Source organism: Heloderma suspectum, chromosome 10, assembly GCF_057233095.1.
Source record: "Heloderma suspectum isolate Gila_16-S chromosome 10, 16-S_ref, whole genome shotgun sequence".
Taxonomy (NCBI): domain Eukaryota; kingdom Metazoa; phylum Chordata; class Lepidosauria; order Squamata; family Helodermatidae; genus Heloderma; species Heloderma suspectum.
In genome coordinates, this window is record NC_139467.1 from 36,269,446 (window position 1) to 36,295,233 (window position 25,788).

General features: G+C 46.0%; 1 protein-coding gene across 1 annotated transcript in view; it reads right to left on the bottom strand.

Annotated features, from left to right (window-relative positions):
* Positions 1–5,795: 5,795 nt before the first annotated feature.
* PSMB2 (proteasome 20S subunit beta 2) overlaps positions 5,796–25,788 on the bottom strand; it is a 36,262-nt gene continuing 16,269 nt past the window's right edge. The window contains exons 4-6 of the mRNA XM_084815969.1: positions 11,010–11,172; positions 8,231–8,280; positions 5,796–6,011 (exon numbers count right to left, since the gene is read on the bottom strand). Coding sequence (XP_084672095.1) covers positions 5,904–6,011; positions 8,231–8,280; positions 11,010–11,172 — 321 coding nt within the window. The 3' untranslated portion in view covers positions 5,796–5,903. The remainder of the gene's footprint in view (positions 6,012–8,230; positions 8,281–11,009; positions 11,173–25,788) is intronic.

A 25,788-nucleotide genomic window follows, 5' to 3' on the forward strand; every position in this document is an offset into this window, starting at 1 on the left:
CTGCTAGTATCCCTCCAGACTCTACCACCTGTGTGTAGATCCAGCCCTGTCTCCTGGTTCTCGAAGATGCCTTTACACTTAGACCACTGTTAACCATTAAAACAAATGTAGCCATCTTGGAAATGGGAAGTGACATTTTAAGCCATTTGGTTCAGCGCTAATGTGCCGTTAGGTCATTATCCAATAAGTGGATCCATGTCGCTTAACTCGAGCCAGCTGTCTGCGGAGCGGAGGAAACGCTTGAATGTCGATGCAGGGGTTTACTTTTGTGCATGCGCGTGTGTATTGGTTTTAAAATGAAAAGACCCATTCTGGAATTACAAGTATTTGCTACTTCCTGAGTGGCTAATTTTGTTAACAAAGATTTGGATGAGACAGGGCCATTGTTCATGCTGCCTATCAAAAAACCTTTTTGACCCATAAAAACCAGGGCAGGGCTGTGGCCACAGGGGGCCACTGGGAACTTGGAACCTTCAGGGGTATGCAAACCCCCTCCCTGAATGATCAAGTTTCATGAATAAAGTTAAGTTCCTTCTAACTCTTCTTCTCATGGCAATATAAGAAAAAAAAAACATGCAGGCGAATTTCTAAATCTAACCAATTGCACACTATCAAGTACATTTACATTCCATTGATAGGACCACAATAAAGATTTTTTTTGGTGGGGAGACGACACTCTACTCTGAAACTCCTGGTTACTGTAAGTCCTGGTTGCTCTAACACCTCAGAACTCTACCACTTCATTCTGTTGCATGCCTGAAGAGGGAATAGGGAAATCCTGGGTTCAAATGGTGTCACTGCCTGGATGGCCTTAGGCAAGCCCCTCTCAGCTTTAGTCTCTTATCTGCAAATATTACTGACCTACCTTACAGGGCTGTTGTAAGGATTACAACAGTGAAGTGTACGTTAGTTGACATACAGTGAAACGTTTTGAGCGCTCAGAAGTGGTTTCTAAAAGCTTTTTCTGGGGTGTGTGTGTGTGTAAAGCACCATTAGTTAGAACAGGGGTGGCGAATCTTGTTTCTATCAAGGGCTACATTCCCTTGGGGGTAATCTGTCGGGGCCCACGTGCCAGAGGTTCTTAATAGTAGGTGAAGTCATAGCCAAGAGTAGGTGGGGTTAGCAACATTGCAGAATTTTATAGCACATGCTCACGCTCTCTCTCTCTACCACCCTATATCTTTCTCTTTCTGTGCCACCCCATCTCTCTCTCTCTTTCTGTGCCACATCATCTCTCTTTGTGCCACCCCATCTCTCACTCTCTTTGTGCCACGCCATTTCTCTCTCTGAGCCAACCAATCCCATCTTTGTGGGCCACATAAAACTAAGCTGAGAACCAAAGGCTCCCCTTGGTTTAGAAGATCTGTGCCAGTCGTTTTATCTGTACTCATCCATTTACTCAGCAAAAATAGAAGGGAAAGTTGTACATTATGGCCCAGATCCAAATAACATTGGTCACTCACTCCTAAGTCCCATTGAAATTCATGGGCTTTCATTGTAGCTTGTAGCTCTTATGTCCTCCTGAAATTAGTGGAACTTGGCACCACTAACTTCCTCTGGATCAGCACAGTGATTGCATCCCATTATACTTTATCCTATCCAGTGGGGACTCATCCTGGATTGTAGATGTCCTTTACCACCACCCTCTTTCTTCCCAAATTGGATCATCCCCCCCGGTTTGCTATCTCATCCGCCCCCCTTCCCCAACTTAGAGTCTCAGTGTAGTTAGCCCCTCTGGTGGATGGACAATCAACATATTACCCCAGGTACTCTTAGGGTAACACAAATGGTTGGCTAAAACAGCATGTCAGTCTGAATTATCTATGTATGAGCTATGCATTTAACGTATCTTTATCTGGCATTTTATTCAGCTTCTGCAAACAGTTATGCAGGACCATGAAGACCAGCCCCTCTCGTCAATGGAGGGGGTACCCAGCCTCCTCTGGCTTCTGGGGTTTCATCACGCCCTTTCAAGCTTGTGTTTGCTGCCATAAGGACTAGAAACCTATCTTTGAAAAAAGCTGACTTTCTCAAGATGTTGAATGCTGTGCCCATAACTTAATTCCATGCTTATGCAGGGCATACAGAGTCTTGCGTAGGTTCCCCCCCCCCCCCCCCGGTAACTATTTCTGCTTCTAGCAATTGTATCTTTTCCGAGATTTGGGGGGCAGGGAGACAGGGGCTGCCCAAACTGTACATATAATTTATGTACATGTAGTTATTTATCATTTTTTAGATTATAAGTGGCAAATTATATTATACAAATATTTATTATTTGTTTCATGTATCTCCCCCCCCCCCCCCCCCGCTCTTTAGCCTTTTCAGGTCATTTCTTCTTGTTGTTTTTTAATTCATCGGAAGAAAAATGGGAAAACTCAGTTAAATTCTGTTTTTGTTTGAAATTCTTGGGATTCCCTAAAATAAAATAAAAGAAAGCAAAATAAAAAATAAAAAATGAAGATTTTCCTAGAACGAAATGTTCCACTTACGGATCCGTTTTGGAAGGCTTGGCCAAATTTTTGTTCCGTGGCTTACTGCAGGACCACTTTTTGTTTTATTCCAAGAGGTTGCTGCTCTGCCCTCTTCCAACACCACCTCTCCTCTCTCCCCTGTCCGTGGGGGATTTGGCGCTTGGTCCCTTGCCCTGAGGCAGAACACATGCTCCCTTCTAACCCAACTCCAACTAGCCTGTTTGGGGGTGGAATCATTAATATACATAAAACTATCACCTGCCAGTAAAGACGGACTAACCATGAAACACACTCACATACACACCCACAGGCACACACACACACTGACTAATATTCTAAGCACATCCAGTTTGCCGGTGATCATCCACAATGCAAATGATCGTAGGGTTTGTATTGGCGGAAAGACATGACAATGTAATTTTTTACCCTTTAAAAAAAAAAGAAAAAGCACAGACCAGGGTCATTTGCAGCACCACTAAATACATTTTCTGCTTGGTATGCAGCGAAAAGACAGCATTACTACAGCCTCAGTCTCACGGACGTCACCATGGCTTCTGGATAAAAAGGAAACATGCAAAAAGCAGTCAAGATCGGCGGTGAAATTAATTAGAGGGAGGGCCTATTAAAAGGAGCTACGCTAATTCCACATGAAGGGGGACGCGCCCAACGGCAGCGAGGGCGTTGCGAATCAGTCAGCCTCAGCCACCACGTTCAACGAGGAATGTGTCTGCGTTGCCAGTGCAGTTGGGCCTTTTGACAGAGATGTACAGCGCAATCCCATGTCTGCTCAGAAGCCAGCCCTCTTAGGCTCAATGGGACTTACTCTCAGGTAAGTGTGTATAGGATTGCAGTCTTAGGATTGCCCTCTTAAAAGTGGGCAAGCTCCACTTACCCCAGCTCTCTTCTGGAATTTGGGGGGGAACTGTTTTTTTCTCTTGCTTTTCATCTTTACATATGCTATGGAGGTATTGGGACTTGACATTTCTAAGATGGGTTTTCTTGTATTGCCTAGTTTGAACAAATCCAGCCTTCGCAACCTGATGCCCTCCAATGTGTTAGATTACAACTCCCAGCAATCTTGATCATTGGCCATGCTGGCTGGGGGAACATGGGAGTTGTAGTCCAACACCTATAGAGGGCACCAGATCGGGGAAGATTGTATTAACCTTTTGTTAGCTACCTTGGGTCGGGGGAGGGGAGGTCTTTTTGGCCAAAAGGCAGCACAGAAATAAAGCATAGCCTAAGACATAGCTGCCGGTTCAGACCACCAGACCTCAGAGCTTCATATTCCCTACTCCACTTTCCCAAACTCCTGACAATTAAGGCACTCTCCCCTAGCCCATTTGATCCACCTACTGTTTCCCTGCCCACTATTGCCTTAGGGGCAGGGCACTTTGCAATATTAATGGGCAGTAGATCAGGACAAGATGAAAGACAGGATGCACCTCTCATGACACAGTGCAGAGTTAGCGCATGGAATTCACCACTGTGGGCTCAGATGGATTTAAAAGGGGCCTGGACAAATTCACGGCAGATAAAGCTATCAGTGGCTACTAGTCCCGATAGCTCTATGCCTCTAATACTGGAGGTAGCAGCGTGCCTATCAACACCAGTCGTTGGGGAACATGGGGTGGGGGGAAGAGTGCTGTTGTAGTCATCTTGCTTGTGGGTTCCTGGTCGACAACTGGTTGGCCACTGTGTGAACAGAATGCTGGACTAGATGGACCCTGGGTCTGATCCAGCAGGGCTCTTCTAATGTTCTTATGTACTGCCAGTCAGTGCAGATAGAAGGACCCATTATGTCACTCAGTGTAAAGCTTCCTCTGTTCCTTCACCTTTACTGCCACAAGACGTAGTGATGGCCACCAATTTGGAGGACTTTAAAAGGGGCCTAGACCAATTCTTGGAGAAGGCGATCGATGGCTACTAGTCTTGATGACAATATGCTAATTCCAGTATCAGAGGCAGTATTGCTATGTACCCCAGTTGCTGGGGAACATGGGCGGAAGGGTGCTGTTGCGCTCTGTTTGGTCTATGAGACTGCACATGGGTACTTAAGAGTTAAATACACAAAGAACCAAGAGGTCACGCAATTGTTCAGCCCCTTGAAGAACTGAGATCATCTCTGACTCCCCCCACCCCAAAATACATTTATTCAATGCAGACCTCGCTGTGGCATAAAGAAGTAACGAGGACAAGTAAGGGAACTCTCCAAACGTACCTACACAGCATGTAACTCCAGATGACTGAAGTAAACCAAGGTCAAATCCCATTTTTATTTTGTAACATATAAAGGGTTGGGTTGAGTGGCTACTCTGTTGCTCTTTCCCACGGCTGTATGGCAAGAGTAAGCAACCTTTCGGGGCTGTGGGAGCATCGGGCAATTTGAGAAACTGTCCTGGGCACCGCCACAAAATAGCTGCCATGGAAAGCATGGCAAAAGATAAGTAGCCTGCCCCAAAGACAGGGTACACGGCAGAGATGGGGTTTGAACCGAACAGACTAAAGGGCTCCTTTTAACCCTGTTTTCAGCACCAACAGAAACCTATTTCACAGCCATCCCAGCTGCTGGTAAGAAAACGTGTTTTTTAGAAAGTTAGAGTGGTAGGGCACCTTGGCGGGCACGAAGGAACATGTCCGGGGGTGCATTGAGGCCCATGGGCACCACGTTGCCTAACTCTGCTGTATGGTAACTATGCTTCATTTGCACTGAGGCTCTCTGTTCTTTGAACTTGCTACAACATCTCTAACCTTCTGGGAGGGGGCACAGCTCTGTAGCAGAGCACACCTTTTGTATGCTGAACATCCCGAGTTCAACTACCGGCATCTCCCAGGAAGAGCTGGAAAGGCTCCAGACAGCTGCTGCCACTCACTGTAGACAATTTTGATCTAGATAGTCTGACTCTACATGAGGCAACTTTTTTTGTTCCTATTTCATGACTATTTATCTGCCTTTTGAAATATATGGCTTGTCATCATTAATTGGCGTTTGTTGCAGAAAATGATTTTGTGTGTGTGGAAAATATAGCTTGGTTTTTAGGCAATCAAGCAAAGCCAGGCTAGCTCTGGGGATGTGACATGGAGAGGATAGTTAGCCAATATAACCATGAGTGAGAACACCCCCCCCCAAAAGGAGGAAACCATCCACCAAGCCTTGCAAATTCAGCCTTCTCCAACCCGCTGCCCTCCAGATGGCTGTGGGATTCTGGGAGTTGTAGTCTAACACATCTGGAGGGCATCAGGCTGGGGAAGGCTGACCAAATTCATCCAAGAACTGCCTTGCCCCAGAATCTGTTGGTTTGTGGAAGAGTAAAAGAGCGGGCATCATAAGAGTCCATCTTTATTTGTATTTGCAAAGTGTAATACATGAGCTCTGGATTTCAGATAAGTACAAAAAGCCAAACCGAGGTGAGAGGCGGAGGGTGCGGGTGTTCAGGCCACTGATTTTAGGAGGGGTATGCTGGTCACTTCATGGATGCCGTCTTTATCGATGAAGCGAGCACTGAAGGAAGGCAAGTTCAGGATGAAGCGTTTCTGAAGCTGTGGGAGGAAGGAGGCAAGTGTCGTTCAGTGTTCTCAGCAAGTCACCTAAACATCTGCATAGTTTTCTCAGCTGTCCATCTCAGTTTCATTTCTATGCTGCCTGAAATAAAGCTTGTTTTCCCCCTAAGAAATCCAAGGGGCTGGAGCTAAATGGTCATGGTGAAATTTTATTTCCATTCTCAGTTACCATCTACTCCAGGAGTCCCCAACCTCTTTGGGTCAGTGGGAACATTTGGAATTTTGAGAGCTGTGGGTGTTCTCACAAAATGGCTGCCATGGGGGTTGCCCATTCACAAAAGATGGTTGCTGTGGTGGTCATGGCCAGTCACAAAACACTCATTTCCCAGAAGGCAACTGGTGAGACTAAAAGAAAAATAACCTGCCCAAGAACTTAAGTATAAGGCTAAGATGGGGCTGAGCTCCAAAGCACAAAACCATTCGTTTGAACCCAAATAAAGATGATGCTGGAGGACAGCACTTTACTTTGCAAAGCACTTTACAGCACTTTACTTTGCAGCATGCTAGCCGCCCAGTCCAATAATAATAATTTTAAAAATCTGAATAAAATTAAAATCAGAAGGGACAGGGTGCCTGGCAGGTGCCACGAGAGAAGCCCACATTGGAGATGCTAGATCTAGTCCCTTCAAAAAAATTGGTAGAAAAAGTGGGGAACCATCAAAAAGTCACAGGAGGATTGAGTGGACTGTGCCAGTTAAGAGTTGAACAATTCCCGGGCACTTCAGATTAGCCAGTCCCCCCACCCCCCACTCATGGTCAGCAAGGGGGCAGCTGCTGGAGTAATTGTGTGTCTGGGGTGGGGGGGACTGAGTTCAGAAGACAGATGTACTCTGAGCCTAATCTCCACTCACCCTCCACTTCCCCGCTGCCGTGGGCGAGTAGTTAGTCCCTGCACACTACTCTCTTACACCAGGGTCTTCTTATGAAATGCGATGTTTTATATGATGATGATTAACAACATTTACAGACCACCTAATAATATTAATAATAGTAACAACAACAACAACAACATGTATATACCGCCTTATAAATCAACAGCATAACGGTATGGTCCTTACTTAAAGATTTGTGAGATCAAAAGTCAGCTTGCCGCAGTCAGGGGCATGACCATGAGGAGGGCCCAGTTTCGAACCATGGTGCCCCCACAACTACCAGTGGGAGTGAAGCCTCCCGCAGGGCTTGTGGTCTGGTGGAACATGTGCCAATAAGGCTGCTGAGGCTTTCACAACCCTAGTGGCCCTTTCAGGAAACGCTGCCATTGTGCAAAGGCTGCATGCACACCATCATCCCGAGGTGGGAGTTCTGGTTCCAAGGAACAGCACCTCCCTCTGAGAGCACCAGGAGGTGAGCCCAGCAGGGCGCACACCACCTCCATGCTCCCCTGGGACAGCAAGGAAGGCTGCTGTTGGTTGACCTTGGCCTTTCTTGAAATCCTATTGTCCCCTGCCCTCCAACAGTGCAAGCTGACTGTAACTTTGCACATTTTTAAGCTGAAGTGATAGCATTACCTAGGTAGCAAACATATGAATCAGATGAAGGAGTAAACCCCTGGTCAGAAGGTGAGGCAGAAGGGCAGGTTACTGGTAATAAATATGGACCTATGGCCTGGAGTCCACCAGGAGAAGAGCCTTCAGTGTGGTGGCCTCCTGTCTTTGGAATTCCCTGCCTTTGGAGGTCAGGCAGGCACCAACACTGTGCTGTTTCTGGCACCTCCTGAAAACAGCACTCTTCCAGGAGGCATTCCTTAATTGACGGTTTTTACTTGTATTCTGTTTTTTTTAAATTAGCATAATGTTAATCTGGTGTTTTAATCTTTTTATCCTTTTACTGTTTTATCTCTTGTGTTCACCACTCTGAAATCTGTTCTAGATATGGAGCAGTATATAAATATTGTAAATAAATAGATATGGAAGAACCAGAAATGTAATTCAAAAGGGAAGAACCAGAAACATTCCCAAAAAAGAAATTTAAGCTTTACAATCTGGAAAATATGAAGCAAACTAGGACAAAACAGGGGGGAAATGCTTATTCCCCAGTAGCCAATTTCACATCCGGCTGCTTTGTATTTATTTCTGCTTCTGGCAAGAATATATTTTTGGGGTAGGAGGAGAGAAGATGGAGCAGCAGAAGAGAGGGAAAAGCCCTGGCCAAACAAAGGCAACCAAACATTAGTCTCCGGGCCAAGGCAGGTCACTCACCTCCTCGAGACATTTCTGGAGAACCTCCACCGCTTCTTCGCGGGTGATACCTGGAGGAGGAGGAAAAGAGAGCAACACAGACTGCTTTGATTAGCTGCCGAGTCTCTCGCCCCCCCAAAAAACCCTGTATGAAGCTCGAACAGCTTTTCAGCCGTGCACAAAGGAACGAAAGTCTCTTTCCCAGCTCTGAGAAAACTCGTTCCACATGTATGAGGGATCACCTGTGCCCCAGCTCTCTTGTCCAACGAGCCATCGGAAATTGATTTGTTCCACCGTAACGGGAAGCCCGACAGAATCCTCCCTCCCACGGCCAGGGGCTCGAGTGCTGGAAGAGGCCGGCCAGCTCAGCCTTCTTGAGCTTATTACAGCTTTAAATCAGCTCCATCTGTCCACGGTCGGCTGCGAATCCCTCAAAGGGGTGGGGTGCTGGGCTTTTAGTGCGGCATTTTAACAATGGGAATGGCACGTGTGCAAAGTGCCCCTGCTATTCTCATGCATGAGAATAAAGGTTTGCCCATGCTGGGGACAGCGAACTGTGACAAAATGTTAGGTCAGGGGACAGAATTCTGCTCCCACCAATCATGGGAGGTGCGGGGGGTGGTGGTGGTTTGTAGGAAAAAGAAGACAACCAAAGACATCTTGCAGAGGCAAACCAGTTTAAAAGCAGGACAGAATTTGTATAGAAGCTGCTTCTTCAATGAGATTATGCTCCAATCAATAATTGAAAAGAAACGTTCACACATAGTCAAAATTTATCAAGATGTCCCACCTGGCATTTGGATGAAAGAATTCAGATCCACACTTGCGCATAAAATTTTAATTCAAAATTTGGTAGGTCAGCACTTTAAACTCGTCGACACCTCTATTGTTTGGGCAGGTGTCGACTAAGAAACTGCATACACCAGCCTGCACCAACACGGTCCTCTCCAGGTGTTTTGGACTACAACTTCCATCATCCCCAACCACTAGCCATGCTGGCAGGGCCTAATAGGAATTGTGCACCAAAACATCTGGAGGGTACTAGGTTGGCTTAAGCTTTCAACAATTAAATATAGTCACATACTATGCACTATTGCGGGTCATCTATCAAATACTGTCAGATACATAACACTATAGCACGTCAACGACCAAATGCTATTAGAGATTAAAATAAAACATCTTAGAATCTAAATGGAGACAAGAAATATTCAATAAATATTCAACAACATACTATTCTGGACAAAAATTGGGGGAGCAAATTAATTTCTGCTTTACTCCAACCCTGATCAGGAGGAATTTTATTAATGAGCACAGACACTTCAGGGAGTTGATACTAAAACCCACAACAAAAGGATCCTTTCTTTGGCATCTGTAAGCTTATCATAGGAAAAACCTAATTTGACATTTAGAAAATCTGAGCCTCTAGCCTTCATGAAGCTTGGAAATGCACGGGCAGTGTCTGTAGAAGGCCCAGAAAACAAAGAAAGGGCTGGGAAAGGTTTTTTTTTAATCTATTAGGAAGTACCACCCAATGCATCTCCCCTTGCATATTTGTCAGGCACAATCCAAAGGTGTTTTTGTGCCCTAGGCAAATTAAAATGTTACTACTACCTAACTGAATGAATCATATTGTATGTTGAGCAGGATAAGAGCAGCACATTAGAAGATCAAAACTCAACATGCAACTTTTTAATTTCCTTTTTTTCCATTTCAGTATCTTATTCTGGCCCATATTAGTTAGTGTGGACTAAATACCACTCCCACATTCCTGGACACCAGAAATCTAACACAGCTTAGAATCCCCACTGCAGCTATGCGCTGAAAAAGCAGATAAATCCCAAAGTGCAGGCAGCAACTCTATCTTCAGGACATCCCCGCAGCCGAGGCAAGCGCCCCTGCTACATAAAGCTACCACATTTGCCTCTATCACTGGGCTAGCTGTGTTGCAAGCAGTGACCTGGTTTGCAAGTAATGGCTCACTATGGGTTGTTTAACCATAGTTGGTTGTGGCCGTGCAGCAGCAAATAACCCAGAGTTAACCCAACAACAAACCAACAATGGGCAATTCCTAAGTTGTTGACTGACGGTGGAAGCAACAAGTGTGCGGGAGGAAGCACTGCCCTTGCTACTGCTCACCCCTGACAATTCCTGTGTTAAACAACTGAGGAATTGTGGTTATGTGCAAAAAGGGATAACGGCTCCCCCCCCCCTGCCTTTTTTTTTTTTTTTTACAGTGCTCAGAGATGAACATGATGAGTTGGATCCCAGCTGTTAGTGGTACATACGTCCCACTGAAATCAATGGGACTTAAGATAGTCCTAACTAATTCTTCATATTGATTTCCCTGGGAAACACATGTGCAACTAACATAGCCTGGATCCAACCTAGTATGTCTTAACAGAATACAAGAATTCTGCACTAAGGAAACGGAATTCTGAGACCTGCACAAAGTTTGGCAGAAATCTCCTTGTTTTACAAAATGTTGTCTGCTCTTACTAGTCCAGAGGGAAGAGAGCTATTCAGATCACTGAACTCTTGCTTCCAGACACCCAGAAAAACTGTTTTGCCCCTCCAGCCCAGTGTCTGATCAGGCACTGCTCACACAATGCCAAACCTGTATTTAAGCTGTATTTTGTGGTTTTAATTTTTGTGAACCGCTCCATTGGGCAGTATAGAAATGTAATTAATTAATTAATTAATTCTGCCTTTTGCAGCCTTAAGGGCTAGAAATTTGGGTTTTAGTAAGGAAGAGTTCAGCTGGGATTCTTGGGATGCCCCACCACAAATTTGCTGTGCTTACCTGGTTTGTAGTAGCGGTCAAGGATGCTGAGCGTCAGGAATGCACCATAACCATGGGCTGCAAAGGGAGCTTTCGCCAGGGAGGCGAGGTAATCCATATAGTAAAGGGCAGGCCCATCCTGTTCATCGTAGCCTGCCAGAAGGAGGTTGACATGATACGGAGTCTGCAAAGAAGAAGAAACAGTCAGAACACCAAACTGGAAAGAGCAGAAGAACCTGGAAAGAATGTTGCCAACGTTCTAAGAGCAAGAAAAGAAAACCACATGCAAGACCTGTGAGTTGCAAACACCACAGCCTCCTCTCCCACTCACCCGATGTATCCCTAGCATTTCCTATTGGGGAACTAGAATTCATTTCCAATATGACAAAACAGTCCTTTTTCTATTCTATTTCCAACTTCAGCAGGGATGAGCAATGCATGGTCCACGGGTTGCCTGTGGTCCACAGGTCGCATATCCCCCCCGCCCCCATGAGTGGTTTTGCAGCCCACACTGGGTCCTCTGCCACTTCTGCCATGTGCATGGAAATCCAGCTGTGCAGCCACAGGGGAGGGGTGCAGTTTAAGGGACAATGCACCCCCCCAACCTACTGAAGTTGGCCACCCCTGCACTATAGGATGGGTTCCTTTAAGATAGTAAGCTGTAAATCTCTGCAGCAAGGGAAGATATCATTATATATGGAAGCAACATGAAGAACATCGGAAGGATTCCTGAGATCAAAAGCTGCTCCCCAGCTCCAGCATTATTGATTTAATTAGCCCATTTTAACACCCCCTTATTTATGCCTAAGCATCTTGCACGTACAGAAGCTGGCAAGTGGAAGGTACGCCGTAATTGGAAAGTCAGGTTCCGGGCCACAAACATGGCTTCTAAACACCAACTTTTATCTGAGTCTGTGTCAGATGTCAAAGCATACATAAATAAATGATGTGCAAGCTAATTAGACCCAGACAGCTGTGCAACAACTTGATCAGGAATGCTTATTTGACACAGACAACTGCAGAAGGCATTTCAAGCCTTCCTCAAATGTCATATTCCCTGAATTTGCTACTTGGGGGGGGGGGGGGAACGACGACACATACACAGGGAACTATACATTAGGAACATAGCGAGCTGCCTTATACCGGGTCAGACCGTTGGTCCATGTAGCTCAGTACTGTTGACAGTGGCTGGCAGTGGCTCTCCAGAATTTCGGGCAAGAATATTTCCAGCCCTACCTGGAGATCGAACGAGGGACTGTACATGAGAAGAAGGTGCTCTCCCTGTGAGCCATGGCCCTTCCGCATTATGAGGGGGAAGGCTGTCACCATGCTTCCATTCCCTCTAAGTGCCTCATTATTACCCTGGGCTCATTTCCACAGCCCTACCAGTAGAAATGCACAGTGCAATGTCGTACTACACCAGTTGCTCCTAAACAATGTGCTAGGTCACACTTGCGTACTGCAAGCAAACTGCCAGCATTTTGCTGGGAGGGGTGAATGGGTGGGTGATCCTAGCACTGGACGGGATTGGATTATTACATACACACAGCCACCTTGTGAGGCAGGCTCAGCTGAGAGACCACAGCTGCTCCATGGAGTATTGCGACCCAGCAGGGATTTGAACCTAGATCAAATACAGTTACCACCGAACTTTTGCAATGAACTTCAAGGTTCACTGTAGATGCTCACAAGTAAAGCTACAGTTTTGCTTCTTTTTTAAAGTACAGTTAGGAAGGTTTAACTTTAGGGATGGCAGGTTAAAGAGGCAGAGTAAAAGGCTTTTGAAAAACAACAACCATGTCAACGCTTAGCGGAAAGAAGGGGTGGGGGGCCTTTTGCCTCTCCGCTGTTCGATTTAAAATATCTGCAGTGATTAGGACGAAGCGTGAAATCCTTCAGAATTTACAGCTGGAGGGAGCCACGGTGACAACCGCACAAACAAAACAACAAAATCAGCGATGGGAGGTTGGGGCGGTGGCAGTGTGACATCTGGCGGAAGCCAAAGTCACAGAGGAGGGGAGGGAGATGCAACGGGCGTGAGGAAGGCGCCCTACCAAGCGTGGACAACGAGAAAGGAACTGCCAGGCTCTCTTTGGACCCAGGCCAGGCTGTGCCACCTATAATTAAAAGTATCACCATACGGAGCTGCACTTGATTGGGGAAGTGTAAGCATATCGGGGGGGGGGGGGAGGGAGATGCAGCAATTCTATGCACAAACATAGCAGTCTTTGCATACCCAGAGTAGGTGGATTGGGAGGGGGGGTTGCACTGAGAGAACCCAGAAGCCCCATTCTATACCATGTAAAGGGCGGCGTTTCATTTGGGTCTTGGGAATGCCGCTTCAGCTGAGGCCAGAAGGCACACAACGGCTTGGTTCACACGTGCATGGACTTTGCTTGGTTTCTCTATGCTTGACAACAGGTGGAAAGTGACTCAGTCAAAAAGCCCTGAGTTTGAGAAGATGTGGGGTGACGTTAGATGTTCTATGCACGGTGGCCCACTGGCACGTGCAACAACACCTAGAGACAACACATCCTTAAGAATGTAAGAGCATTCTGTTTCCACCCATGGCTAGCCAAATATGCCCATGCTCGGTCTGTGAGCTCTCCCCTGCTGCTTCGCCTCCAACAAGTGGTATTCAGAGGTATCTCTAAATTTGGAGGTGCTGTTAGAGCTGCCATAGCTGATGGCCACTGAGAGGCCTTTCCTCCTTGGATTCGTGTCATCATGCTGTAAACAGGGCACGGGCCAGTCTGAACAAGATGATGGCTGAGACAGCCCTTGCCACTGAGGGAGGTAAGTTCAAAGTCAAACCCTTTAGCTCCTGGCCGTCATATCAGCTCTCTCACCTGTCTGCCTGATTTACTCTGCTCCCAGTGAGCTTGGCTTGCCAGGTTGTGGAATATTTGACTTTTGTTCTGTGGTAAGCTAAAAATAACAAGGTTTCAATCAGATGGACAAAATTGTCAGTTTCGCTTTCTCCCACATTCAAATTTATTAAAACTCAAGTTCTTTCTCTCCCAACTATGAAGAACTTTGAAATCTATCGTTTTCAGTTTCTCCCACATTTGAATTGTCTTAGTTCCAAGTTCTTTTTGTCCTGAATATGGAGAACTTTGCAAATTTTGGTAAATTCTTATCAAAACCAAACTGAAACTAAATTCTCACCCATCCCTGGTTTAAACTTCCCCATGATGTGACTGATCTGTTGGCAAGGAAAAAGATAGGAAAAGCAGGCTCACTGAAGTTTTATAGAGGAAAATTTAAAAGTGCTAGAAACAGCTATTCGACAGTCTTCCCCCACTAGACTTCCAAAAAGGCTTCCAAAAAGCTTTCGACAAGGCTCTCATCAGTCACAGCATAAAGTGATGCTCTTATCGATTGGTAAGTAGTTAAAAACAAGAAGAGGGTAGGAATAGATGGGCAGTTTTCACAATGGAGGGACACAGGCAGTGGATCCTAAGGATCTCTATTGGGACAAGTGCCATTAGCTAGAAATGATCTGAGTCAGACTGAGCAGTTAGGTAACCTAATTTGTGGATGACAGCACCACAGGCAGGTGAAATTCCAAGCAGACTGTAAAAAGCTCCAGAAAGGATTACTCCAAAACAGGATGTGTAGCCAACAAGATGGCAAATGAGTTTCAGTGCTGTCATGAAACATGATTGCAGACTGGGGCATAAAATAAGTAAATCCTAACGTCACATCAATAAATCCTAACTCACTGCTGTAAACTGGCAGTAACGAACCAGCAAAATGATCTTATTGTGCTGGATAGCTCAATGAGGGGACAACTCTGTTCAGTAGTGGCGAAAAAGTTAAATGCCAGTATTTTAATCTGAACATCGGATTTTTTTTTCACTTAAAAAGAGAGCTACACTTTCATCACTTCTTTTTTAAAAGCTGTTTTTCTTTGTTACCTTACCATAAAAAAAGAAAGAAAAAACAACTTTTCTTTAGAATTTGGAAAAAAAACTCATCAGGTTGCCCTGTACATTATAAAGCAAGCTAAAGGTGTGGGGCTTCTGTACACAAATGTGAGCATTCATGCTGCTTGAGGGAAGCCATAACATGACGCACATTGCCCCGTCAGGCCTTACACATCTTGTAAAAAGACCAGCCATGTGCTCTGACATATCAGCTTAAGAACTGCCTTGCTTAATTAAACCAAATCCATTTAAGAGGCCAGAGAGATATCACTGGAAGCTCTCAAGCAGGATCCAAAAGCATCAGTCCAGACTGTTGGTCTATTGCTGATGATTAGCCATGATAATGGACCACCCCTATTTACAGAGGCCTCTGCAAACAGGGGGCCCATGCTCACAGTCAGTCGTCACTGATAGACTGTCCTCCATGAACAGCAAGCTGGGGCTACTGAATAGTACAGGGGTGGGCAAGTTTGGGGGATCTAGGGGCCGTTTTCATCCACACTCCTACCACCGCTGTACCATCAAACTCAGCGGTGGCAACCCCCCCCCCCCCAGCTATCTGCTGCCAATTTTCAGTGAAAAACTGCCACGGAAGGCTAAAATCGCCAAATTTTACTTGAAAACAAGCTAAAATTTGGCCACTTTAGCCTTCTGTAATCATTTGCCATCAAAATTCAGCAGCAAAATTGCAGCACAGCCACATGTTGCTTACCCCTGGTATAGCAGAGCAGAGGTGCTCTTCCCCATAACATGGAAATGAAGAGCAAGAATTGGATTTTGGTGCCAGAACTCAGTCCACTGCCTTCCAGGAAGCAGCTCCTACCAAGCACTAGGAAAGCAAAGTGGGGAACCGGTGGCCCTCCAGATGCTGGACTACAACTTCCTTCGCCCGACTATTGCCCACGCTGGCAGGTGCTGGTGGGAGCTGGGAGTCCAACAACAACATCTGGAGAGGCACAGGTTCCCTGCCCCTGGTTTAACGTTAACAACATAGAAAGACCCCTGCTAAATCAGACCAAAGTCCTATCTAGTTCAGCATCCTGTTTACACAGCAGCCAACCAGATGCCCACGGGAAGCCCGCAAACAGGACATGAAGGCAATAGCACCCTCCCGCTCGTGTTCCCTAGCAACTTGCATACAGAGGCAGACGCTCTCCAATACTGGAGGCAATATATAGCCATCATGACTAGTAGCCAATGATAGCCTTATCCTCCTTGAGCATAGCCTTATCCTCCATGAAACAGCCTTTGTTGTTGTTCAGTCGTTAAGTCGTATCCGACTCTTTGTGGCCCCGTGGACCATAGCACGCCAGGCCTTCCTGTCCTCCGCTCTCTCCCCGAGTGTGCTCAAGTTCATATTCATTGCATTGGTGATGCTATCTAGCCATCTCATCCTCTGCCGTCCCCTTCTCCTTTTGCCTTCAGTCTTTCCCAGCATCAGGGTCTTTTCCAGAGTTTTCTCTTCACATTAGGTGGCCAAAATATTTCAGCTTCAGCATCTGTCCTTCCAATGAGCACTCAGGGTTGATTTCCTTTAGGACTGACTGATTTGATAGCCTTTTTTAAAAAGCCGTCTAAGTCAGTAGCTACCACCACAATGTCTGGCAGTGTATTCCAACATGAAGGACGTGCTGCGAAGAAACGCATCCTTCAGTCAATCTGATCCTATTGCCGATCGACTTCGCTGGGTGACCCTGAATTCTAAGGTGAAACAATTCTCTCCCCCAGGTCATGCACAATTTTGCAAACCTTGCTCATGTGCTTCCTTAGCCATCTTATTTCTAAAGTAAAAAGCCACAAATGCTTCAGCTTTTCCTCACTGGGAATGTGCTCCCATCTACTGAATGCTTCCCACTCCCTGGCATCAGCTTCAGACATACTCGCTGTCCTTCTCATTAGAGCAGCAGTCACCCACTGTAATTAGACCCACTTCCAAATTTAATTATTTCAGAGGCAACATGGCACAGATGCCTTATTATACCAGAGAGTTAACACAGTATGTATTTTCCTGGCCAGTTTCACTTGCTAATCCAAAATAACATCACTGCCATATAGTCAAACTATGAGTGCAGCAGTTTGCACCCTCTAAACAGGAAAAAGTTGAAGCTTCTTGCTAATTCATTGTTGTCCTTAACTCAGATCAAATCAGAGATGGGAGAAACCATTTTATGTGTCAGTTCTGTGTCGGAAGTGGTAAGGATCTTGTGTATAGTTCTCATGTGCTATCACTAGGACAGGAATATTTTAGTTCTCATTTTTTAAAAATGGGAAATCTAGCACTTTTACGGAAGAGACTTTGGCATCCTGACTGATTGTAGTGCCAGCTGCCTCCCTTCTCAGACAGTCCTTCCCGCTGTGTTCTCTTGCTCCCACAAGCATTGGCCTCATAGTTTCGTCTAGCACTTTCTAGCACCCAGTCCAGTGAGTTCAGAGGCACTGGAGTAACAGCAATGTTAATAAAATATAATCGAATATTAATATATTTTTTCAAGTAAATATACTTTAAACATAGTTGACGATTGCAGTTCTGCTCAACCCCTCCCACACCATTCAGTCATGCAAGCTTCTAGTCCTCTTAAAAGAAAAAAAAGCAGAGTCTCAGGTGGCTAAATTTCATACTAGGTTCTGAACTCCATACTTGCACAGTGAGAGAGAGAATGTGTGTGCGTGTGTATATATATATATATACATACATACATACATACATACATACATATATATATAACAGCCCAGCCTTTGCTGGTCAATGGCAGATCACCCACATCCGCAGATTGATCTATCACTCTTGTTTTACTATGGCAACCTTCCCCTGGCTGGGAATTATGGGCGGTGTAGTCCTAACATATCAGGAGGGCACCAGGTTGCAGAAAGACTGTGCTGGGGCAACTCAGTCAATTTTTTAAAACTTATTTAACATGGACAACACAGAAAGCTACAGGACAGAATGCTATAAATAAAAAAATACTTGCTTGCGGACAGCAAATACAATTGCAGGGGAGCACAGCGTTCTTACAAATCAAAACTTACAGATGAGGAAACTCAATGCAGCAAGAGCAGCAAGGGACATCGCTTGAGCAGAATGACCACATCAAGCTGGAGTGCAACCCTGTGCCAGATCTGGAAAAACCGGTATTTAAGCACAGCTAATGTTGAAAAGAATCCCTTGCTATGGGTGAAACTTCAATGTCACGGATCCAACAGCATCCCCCCCCAGCCCCCATTCTCCACATTTTGCCTCTTTCCCAACAAAATATTGAAACTCTTAGGGGAAAAAACCATTTGGGATGTTTCCCCGTTACTCAATCACTCTTGGAGAAAATTTGCAAGGCAGCTTCCCACCATTCAGGCCAGCACTTTAAAGGAGGGCTGGCCAACTCACTGACAACGTGCGCCGAGTCCCATCTTGCCCAGAAAGACAGCTTATTGGCTCCACCAAATTTTAATCAAAGGGCAGTAAAAATTTTGCCCACCATTTCAGCCCAAATAAATAGAAGATAGTTTTCCAAAGATAAGAAAAACACCAAACCTTTACTGCCACACTTCTGCTTAGCATTTCAATGCCATAGGTGGGACCCACAAAATTTTGCAGCGTACCCCCATGCCTGAAGGGGACTACAGGGCTCCAAACAGTCCTGTTTAGGCCTCTCAGAGCAGAGGGAGGGTTTCTTTGTGGTGGGTGGGATAAAGGACTTGACATGCTACTGCTGTCCTATATATGAGTCACAAGGATGGCTCAACTCCAAACCTGAGGTTTTATTTCATTTTATTTATTACAATTCTATACCGCTCAGTAGGACTTTTTTTCCTGTCTAAACGTGAGTAGGATTGTGCCCTAAACATATTGGCCACATGTGCATGACACACGAATAAGCTATGCAGTGTGGGTTGTTCACAGAACAACCCACGGTGTGCCCCACAGACAATTTGGCTCACCATAGGTCATTCTCCCACTCCTTGCCCCTCGGACCTCCAGCCAGTATCCTTCATGGCAGAACCCATCTTGTTTGCCTGTCCAGCTCCCCCCCAAATGTGTGCAAATGGGGCCATAATTTGTGTGTATGTGCGTGCACTTTCAGAGGTGCTCAAGTGCACACTTATGGCTGTCCAATACGTATAGCCTTGCCTTGTCAACAGCACTTATATCTTTCAGCTGTCAAAGGAAACAAAGTACAGTAGGAAACATACAATGACATTGCCGAGATCGTGTATAGGCTAATCCCATGAAGATGGTTGGTGGGAGATTCAGGACAGACAAAAGGAAGTATTTCACATAGTGCATAGTTTACCTATGGAATTCGCTACCACAAAACGTAGTGATGGCGACCAATTTGGATGGCTTTAAAAGGGGGTTAAATTCCTGGAAGAGAAGGCTATCAATGGCTACTAATCCTGATGGCTATAAGCTACCTCCAGTATCAGAGGCAGTCTGCCTTTGTACCCCAGTTGCTGGGGAACATGGGTGGGAGGGTGCTGTTGCACTCAAGTGCTGCTTGTGCGCTTCCCATGGGCAGCTGGTTGGCCACTGTGTGAACAGAATGCTGGACTAGATGGCCCCTTAATCTGATGTTCTTGATTTGTACACCTTTGACAGTGACAGGCCAGAAAAAGGGGGAAAGATTGGAAGAAGTGCACCAAAAACAGAGGAGGACAATATCACCCACTTTTAAGTTTTCAGTGTTGAACTGACATTTGTCAGTGTCCTGCTTCCATTCAATACTTCCCAGGGTCTCCAGCTACTCGAGGAAGGGAAGAGCTAGGCTCCTCCTCCTTTTCACAGCTCCCTTTCATAATAACTACCAGTAACTGCTCTGAATGGGGATCGCAAAAATGGAGGGGGGGGAACCTGGATCTCCGCTTTCTGGAGTAGCTGGAGCCTCAGGGAAGTGTTGAATGGAAGCAGGACACCAACAAGCGTCAGTTCAACACTGAAAACCCAGAGGATCACCTCGCTAAGTAGGCGATATTGCCCCTGCTCCCTCTGGTGCACTTACTTCTCCCTTTCTTTCCCCCTTTTTCCAACCTGTCACTGTGAACGGTGCACAAATTAGCTAATGCACAGTCTCATCCTGCTGATTTCCTTGTATGTTTCATACTGTCATGTGATCTAGTTGCCATCCATGAGAAATTTCCCCTTTCTGGGCAGAACGCTGAATAAATTAGGGCTGGAATAAGGAAGCTGGGCCGATTTTTGCTTTTTAAAAAAGCCCAAAGCAAAGAGGAGGTAAAAGAAATGGCTGCATGCTTCCGACAGGGTCATTTAGCACAAGGGCTTCCGATCTCAGCAGGTACCTTGTTGAAGGGCATTTACACTTCTGAAGAATGAAGTAGCAACATCTTCACACATGCCACCCCCTACCAAGAGAGAAATTTTGGAAGGGGAGGGGGCTTTGATATCAGAGGGAACTCACAGCGGTGTTCTATCTGCAAGAGAAGTTAATACTAACACACAGTTTCAATCAGCCTTGGATGATGCTCACACATGGTTTGGGGCAACAAACCCACAACTGGAGGTAGCCACAGAGAAAGCTTGTACACCTTATCTGTGAAGCTGCAACAGCCCCTACCTCAAATTTGAAACTGACAGCCAGACAGCCATCCCACAGGAAGTTGGTTGGCCACTGTGTGAATGGAATGCTGCAGGAGATGGACCCTTGGCCGGATCCAGCATGGCTCTTATATTCTCATTAACCAATGTTAAGATCCACCACTACCAGACTGTATAAGCTGGTTTGCTAATATTCTCAGCTTTCATTCATGGGCAGCGGCTGCTGAAGCCCCACAAGCCAAAGAAATGGCTGAGTAAGACTGCCAGTGGTCCAAGGGTGGGGTTTCTGTGCCCTATATCACTCCTTGCCCTTTCCCACAGTAACTAGGAAAAGCACTTGGTGCAAAGGTAAGAACTCATGCACACAGACTCAATTTCCATATTTTATGCAAGTCACAATATTCAGCTTTTCTTCCCACAGGATTTGGGTGAACTTATTTTTTTTATATAAAGGGCAGGAAAGGCAACCAGGCACAGGTCACCTTCTACACACACTTCCTGCTTCAGGGCAGCAGTATACGTTACGTTGTATGACTGTATGTGTGAGCCAGAGTAGGATACTTTGTCCACCTGTCCCATTTACCAAATGATGGGCACACCACAGTTTGGCAAAGAAAGCAAAAGTGGCAAGAATTAGAGTTGAAGGTATAGAGCCATGCCTCAGTGTACCAAATTGTGCCATGTGATGGGTGTGTATGGGGGGAGGGGGGATGCCCATCATAATGCCCTACCTTCTTTCTTCAGCAAACTTCATTCCACGTTGCTTCTACCTAGAATGACCAAGCCATCAGAACCATATTCTGTATTCCATCAGTTGGGGAGATTTGTACAATGGGGGCAAGGGCAGTGCCTCCTCTATCGTGGCTCCACAGCTTTGGAATGTCCTCCCAAGAGAAGCTTATCTTGTTCCATCTCTACAAAACCTGGCAACAACCTACCTGCTTCACTGGGCTTTGAGAGATGTTTAGCTGCTCAATCTGCAGCTGATTTTAAAGGCAGTTTTGTATACTGTTTGTAAAGCTCTGGTAGTTTTGAGCTGTGGTGGTTGTTTTCTGTAAGTCATCCTGGGCACTTGAAAACTGGAAAGGTCATTTGTACATTTAAAAAATGATGCTGTAACCACTGCCCATTTGCAGCAGAAGGTTCATGACACAACCATGGTAACCCAGCATTCGCCATGGTGCAGCCTTAGCAATATCCCCCCACCCCCCCATCCTCACTCCTGCTCCCAGGTTTTAGCTTATACTCAAGAGGAGCACATTACTCACAAGAGGACTTTCCAAACCCTGCATGAAGTTTGCTTCTTAGCATTTCGATGAATGGCAATCCCAACCTTGCAGGGCCAAAATGGTCCACGTTTTATAGAACAAGAGCAGCTTTGTACAGATTTTTTAAATATTAGTATTGTTTTTAAAACCGGAGGGATCAACGTAGCCCAACTAAGGAGAAAATATCCCATCCAAACCCAAAACATGGTGATCAGTCAAGCTTCCAGAAATTTAAGTATAACATGTGCCTCTCCCGAGAGACAGACACTGCTCTGCTCGAGCTTTACAGCCCCACCTCAGATACCCCACATCTGTGGGGCCCATCTCTTTCCACTTTCATGTGCACAAAGGCAGAAAGCATGACTCTCCCTTTCTGATTTCTAAGCCTTAAGGGCAAACTGTTAGGAGCCCATTTTAAAAAGCCTTGTGATTAGAATCACATGACTGGATCAGCAGCAACACAAATGGCATCATTGCTCTATGACAATCAACAGAGCCAGCCCTGCCACTGGATACAGCAGACCTCCCACCCAGGCCACTGCGTGCCTGCCAGACTCTCTGGATTGGGGGATCAGAAGAAAGAAGCCAAGCTGTGGCCAGGGGAAGGGGCATCTGGTCACCTGCAGGGTTTTGAAGGGGACAGCAAGGGATCATGGGAAGTGGACTCTTCTGAGGAGGGGGTTGTCCTTATTAGCACCCTGCCCCACCATGGCTGCACCTATACAACCCACACTCAGATCAGCACCAAAGGCCCAGCTATGTGTGTCCCTCACCAGCTCAGGTATGGCAGGTTGCTACACGAAGCAGAACTGTTTCTGTAGGTCAGGGCTGGGGAGCCTCAGGCCCACGGGCCAAATCTGGCCATCCTGGGTTCCCCAAACTGCCATGCCCTATTTCCCCTGGCCGCCACTTTAGTGGTTTTCCAGCTGGTGCACCATTTTCTCATTCTAAACGGTTGAAATGTCTTTCCTAAGGCTTAGTTACTGGCAGGAAGAGCTTCAAGCTGGAGTATGCTGGTATTTGGGGTATCTGGCTCTGCGCACCACTGGAATGTGGCCCCTGCGAGCTTCTCTGAAATTGAATTCAGCCTTCGGGCTGAAAGAGGTTCCCCACCCCGGCTTTAGTGGCACCTAGGCTGCGGAATTCCCTTCTGAAGGAGGGCCAACTCTAAGTCACTTAGAGCCAAAGGTGCTTGTTTCAAAGAGCCCTGGGAATAAGTGATCACTGAATTCTATTATGGTCGATTGACTAATAAATCTGATGATGATCACTGAATACCTGCCCTAATTATTTGCTGGCCACAGTACTTGCCATGTTAGATTTCATTCTGTGCTGTAGTGATTTTCTATTATTGCCTCTCTTTTTTTGGTATTACTTCGTTTACGCTTTATTTTATCCATACGATACTACTGTAAAGCAGGTAGGATGTAAATATTTTAAGCAAAGACATACTTCAAAGAACGCAAGAAGGAGTAGATATGGAAACAACTACTTTTTTTTCTCTGATTGAAAGAGAATCGTAAAATAGCAGTCCCAAAATGAAAGCACACTCTTTAAAGTGACCAGGAGATGCACTCTCTGATAACAAGAACTGCGGTCGAAAGCTTTTTCGCCTTTCATGCAAGTGAAGTGTGGGGAGATGTTCAAAGAGGAAGGAGCCCCCTCCCATCCCCACCACACCAAGTGGCACGACCATGGTGTCAAAGTGCACCGTTTGCTGGAGGGCACTGCCATCTGCAAGAGCGCAACATTTCATCTCCGGTAAATAAACACATCTGCCTCTGCCAGTGTCCTCCCTGCTGCGTGGCCCATCTGGAGCAGGTAAGCTAGAAGGCAAAGCCAGGCATGGAGGGAGGGAGGGAGGGAGGGAGAGGGGGGCAGGATCAGGCCTCAAGGGACCTGGCACACAGAGGAAGGGGGCGGAATCCCATTGTGTCGCATCCTGCTAACCCCGCTCTGCCAGGCAGCATGTGAAATTGCCCTCGTTAGTGAGGATGCTCCAAGCCAGTGTCACCTGGGCCATCTGCTCCAGAGGTCACATGACCTTGCAGAGCAACGCAAGGAGGCAATGCTCAGCAGTGACAGCGCTTGGGAAAAGAAAGCCCAGCAACTGCAAACTGGGGTGGGAGGTGGGGTTGAATCGCAAGGTTTCCCCTACAGCCCATTCAGAAAAAACTGACCACCCCCACTCCCAAAAACCCTCTAAAGAAGGAACTATACCACCCCTATACTCTGGACCCAAATAAATTGTTTTGTAAACTATTGTTCTGCATACTTGTATACAATATCACATCAGGGTAGAATTTAGGTTTAGGTACTCACTCAACAGTCCGAGAAGAGGGAGATGGGGGGAAAAAACAGAACTGTGGTCAAGTGGCCAGCCAAATAAAGTTCTTGCATTGAAAAGATTAATTCTGTAGAAGTGCAACAGACAGAACGATTTATGGTAAGGACAAAAATGTTAACTGCTCTGAAACCGTGACCTGAGAGACAACATTATAATCCATTATTTATATGCAGCAATGCTATGCACACTTAAACGCACATCATCAATACTGAAGAGACTGAACGGCTATTATTAAGAACCCACAGATAGGGCCAAATAGTACCAGATTTTGTTTTAACAAAAATAACAATTCAAGACCCAAACATATAATGACTGAAGTCATACTAGCCAAGGCATGGATTGACAACCATGAACGGGCTTCACCTTTGCATGCTCCCTCCCCCTACATGTCAGGGATGGGCAACCTCCAGGGATTGGCAGGACTGCATTGCCCCCACCGAAACCTAAAGGGGGCACACTCCACCCCACTGAATTTGATATGGCAGCAAAAATCACAGTGCTTTTGCAGGGAAACAAGGCGTGTAGGGAGCACATGACTTGTTTCCAAGCAGAATCATGCTTCTAGGAGGCTTCTGGGAATGTGATTCTGCTTCGAAACAAGGCACGCACACTCCACATGCCTTGTTTCCTTGCAAAATCACAGTGGTTTTTGCCACCACCATCACCACCAATTCGGCAGTGGCAGCAGAGGAACACAGCTGGGCCTACAAAGCTGGCCATGGGGGGGGGCACCCCTGCCATATGTGCTCCAATTGCCTGCCTCCCTCCCTAGTTTGGGCAAACCATACTTTGCCTCCAAATCAGGACTGAGTTTACACCAAGGTTTCCAAATCTGATTTGGAGGCAACCTACGGTGTACTGAAACCAAGTGAGTAAGGTGAGGAATGAGCATGCGACCATGAGGCACACTGCAGACAGCCAAACCATGGTTTGCCCAGGAAATGTGAACCAAATTCCTGCAGGGATGGACAGCAAGAAGCCCCCAAGCCTTTCCTTTCTGTCAGAGGAGATTATGAAGTGATTAAAAAGAGAGGCAGACTCCTACATGCGTGCTTCATTCTTGGCTTTCTGGAATAGCTGATCAAAATCAAGTATTGCCAGATATTAGGCAGTCAATTGACAAGACATCCCAAACCTAGCCAGGCTCCTGCTATAGAGCGAGAGATGCATCCAGCTTCAGTTCATGGCCACTGAAGAGATAAAGAAGGGACTGAGTAGAAGTGAAGAGAGGAGGGGAATGTGTTCATACTCTTGTGCTGGAAAAGACAGCCAAGGAAGGGGCACTCTTAGAAGTTCCTTGCAGAAGGACTATGAAAAACTCAGCTATTGCATCTGAGCCTATACACACACACTCTTCAGCTTCATATATTTACTCAAAGCTTCATGTTCAGTTTTTACAAAAGCAGCTTGTTTGGCACAGCACATCAAACAGCTTCACTCTATTAAATTGTTTTCAGAGAGAGATTAAACAGAATCTGCGCATTTGCATGAGAACTGAAGGCCTTATCTAGTGTTTTTTTAATGGCTTAATTCCTTTCTGCTGTCTGTGGCTGAGTGTGAAAAAAACCCTTCCCTCTGGAAGCCAAGAAGTTAACACCACTACAGTTGCAAAGAACTGCCTATCACAGGCCTGCCCAACTGAGGATTCATCAGGGCAAACACAATAAGCCTCCTGGGCTTCGCTTCCTACCCAGGACTACAAAAACAGGGA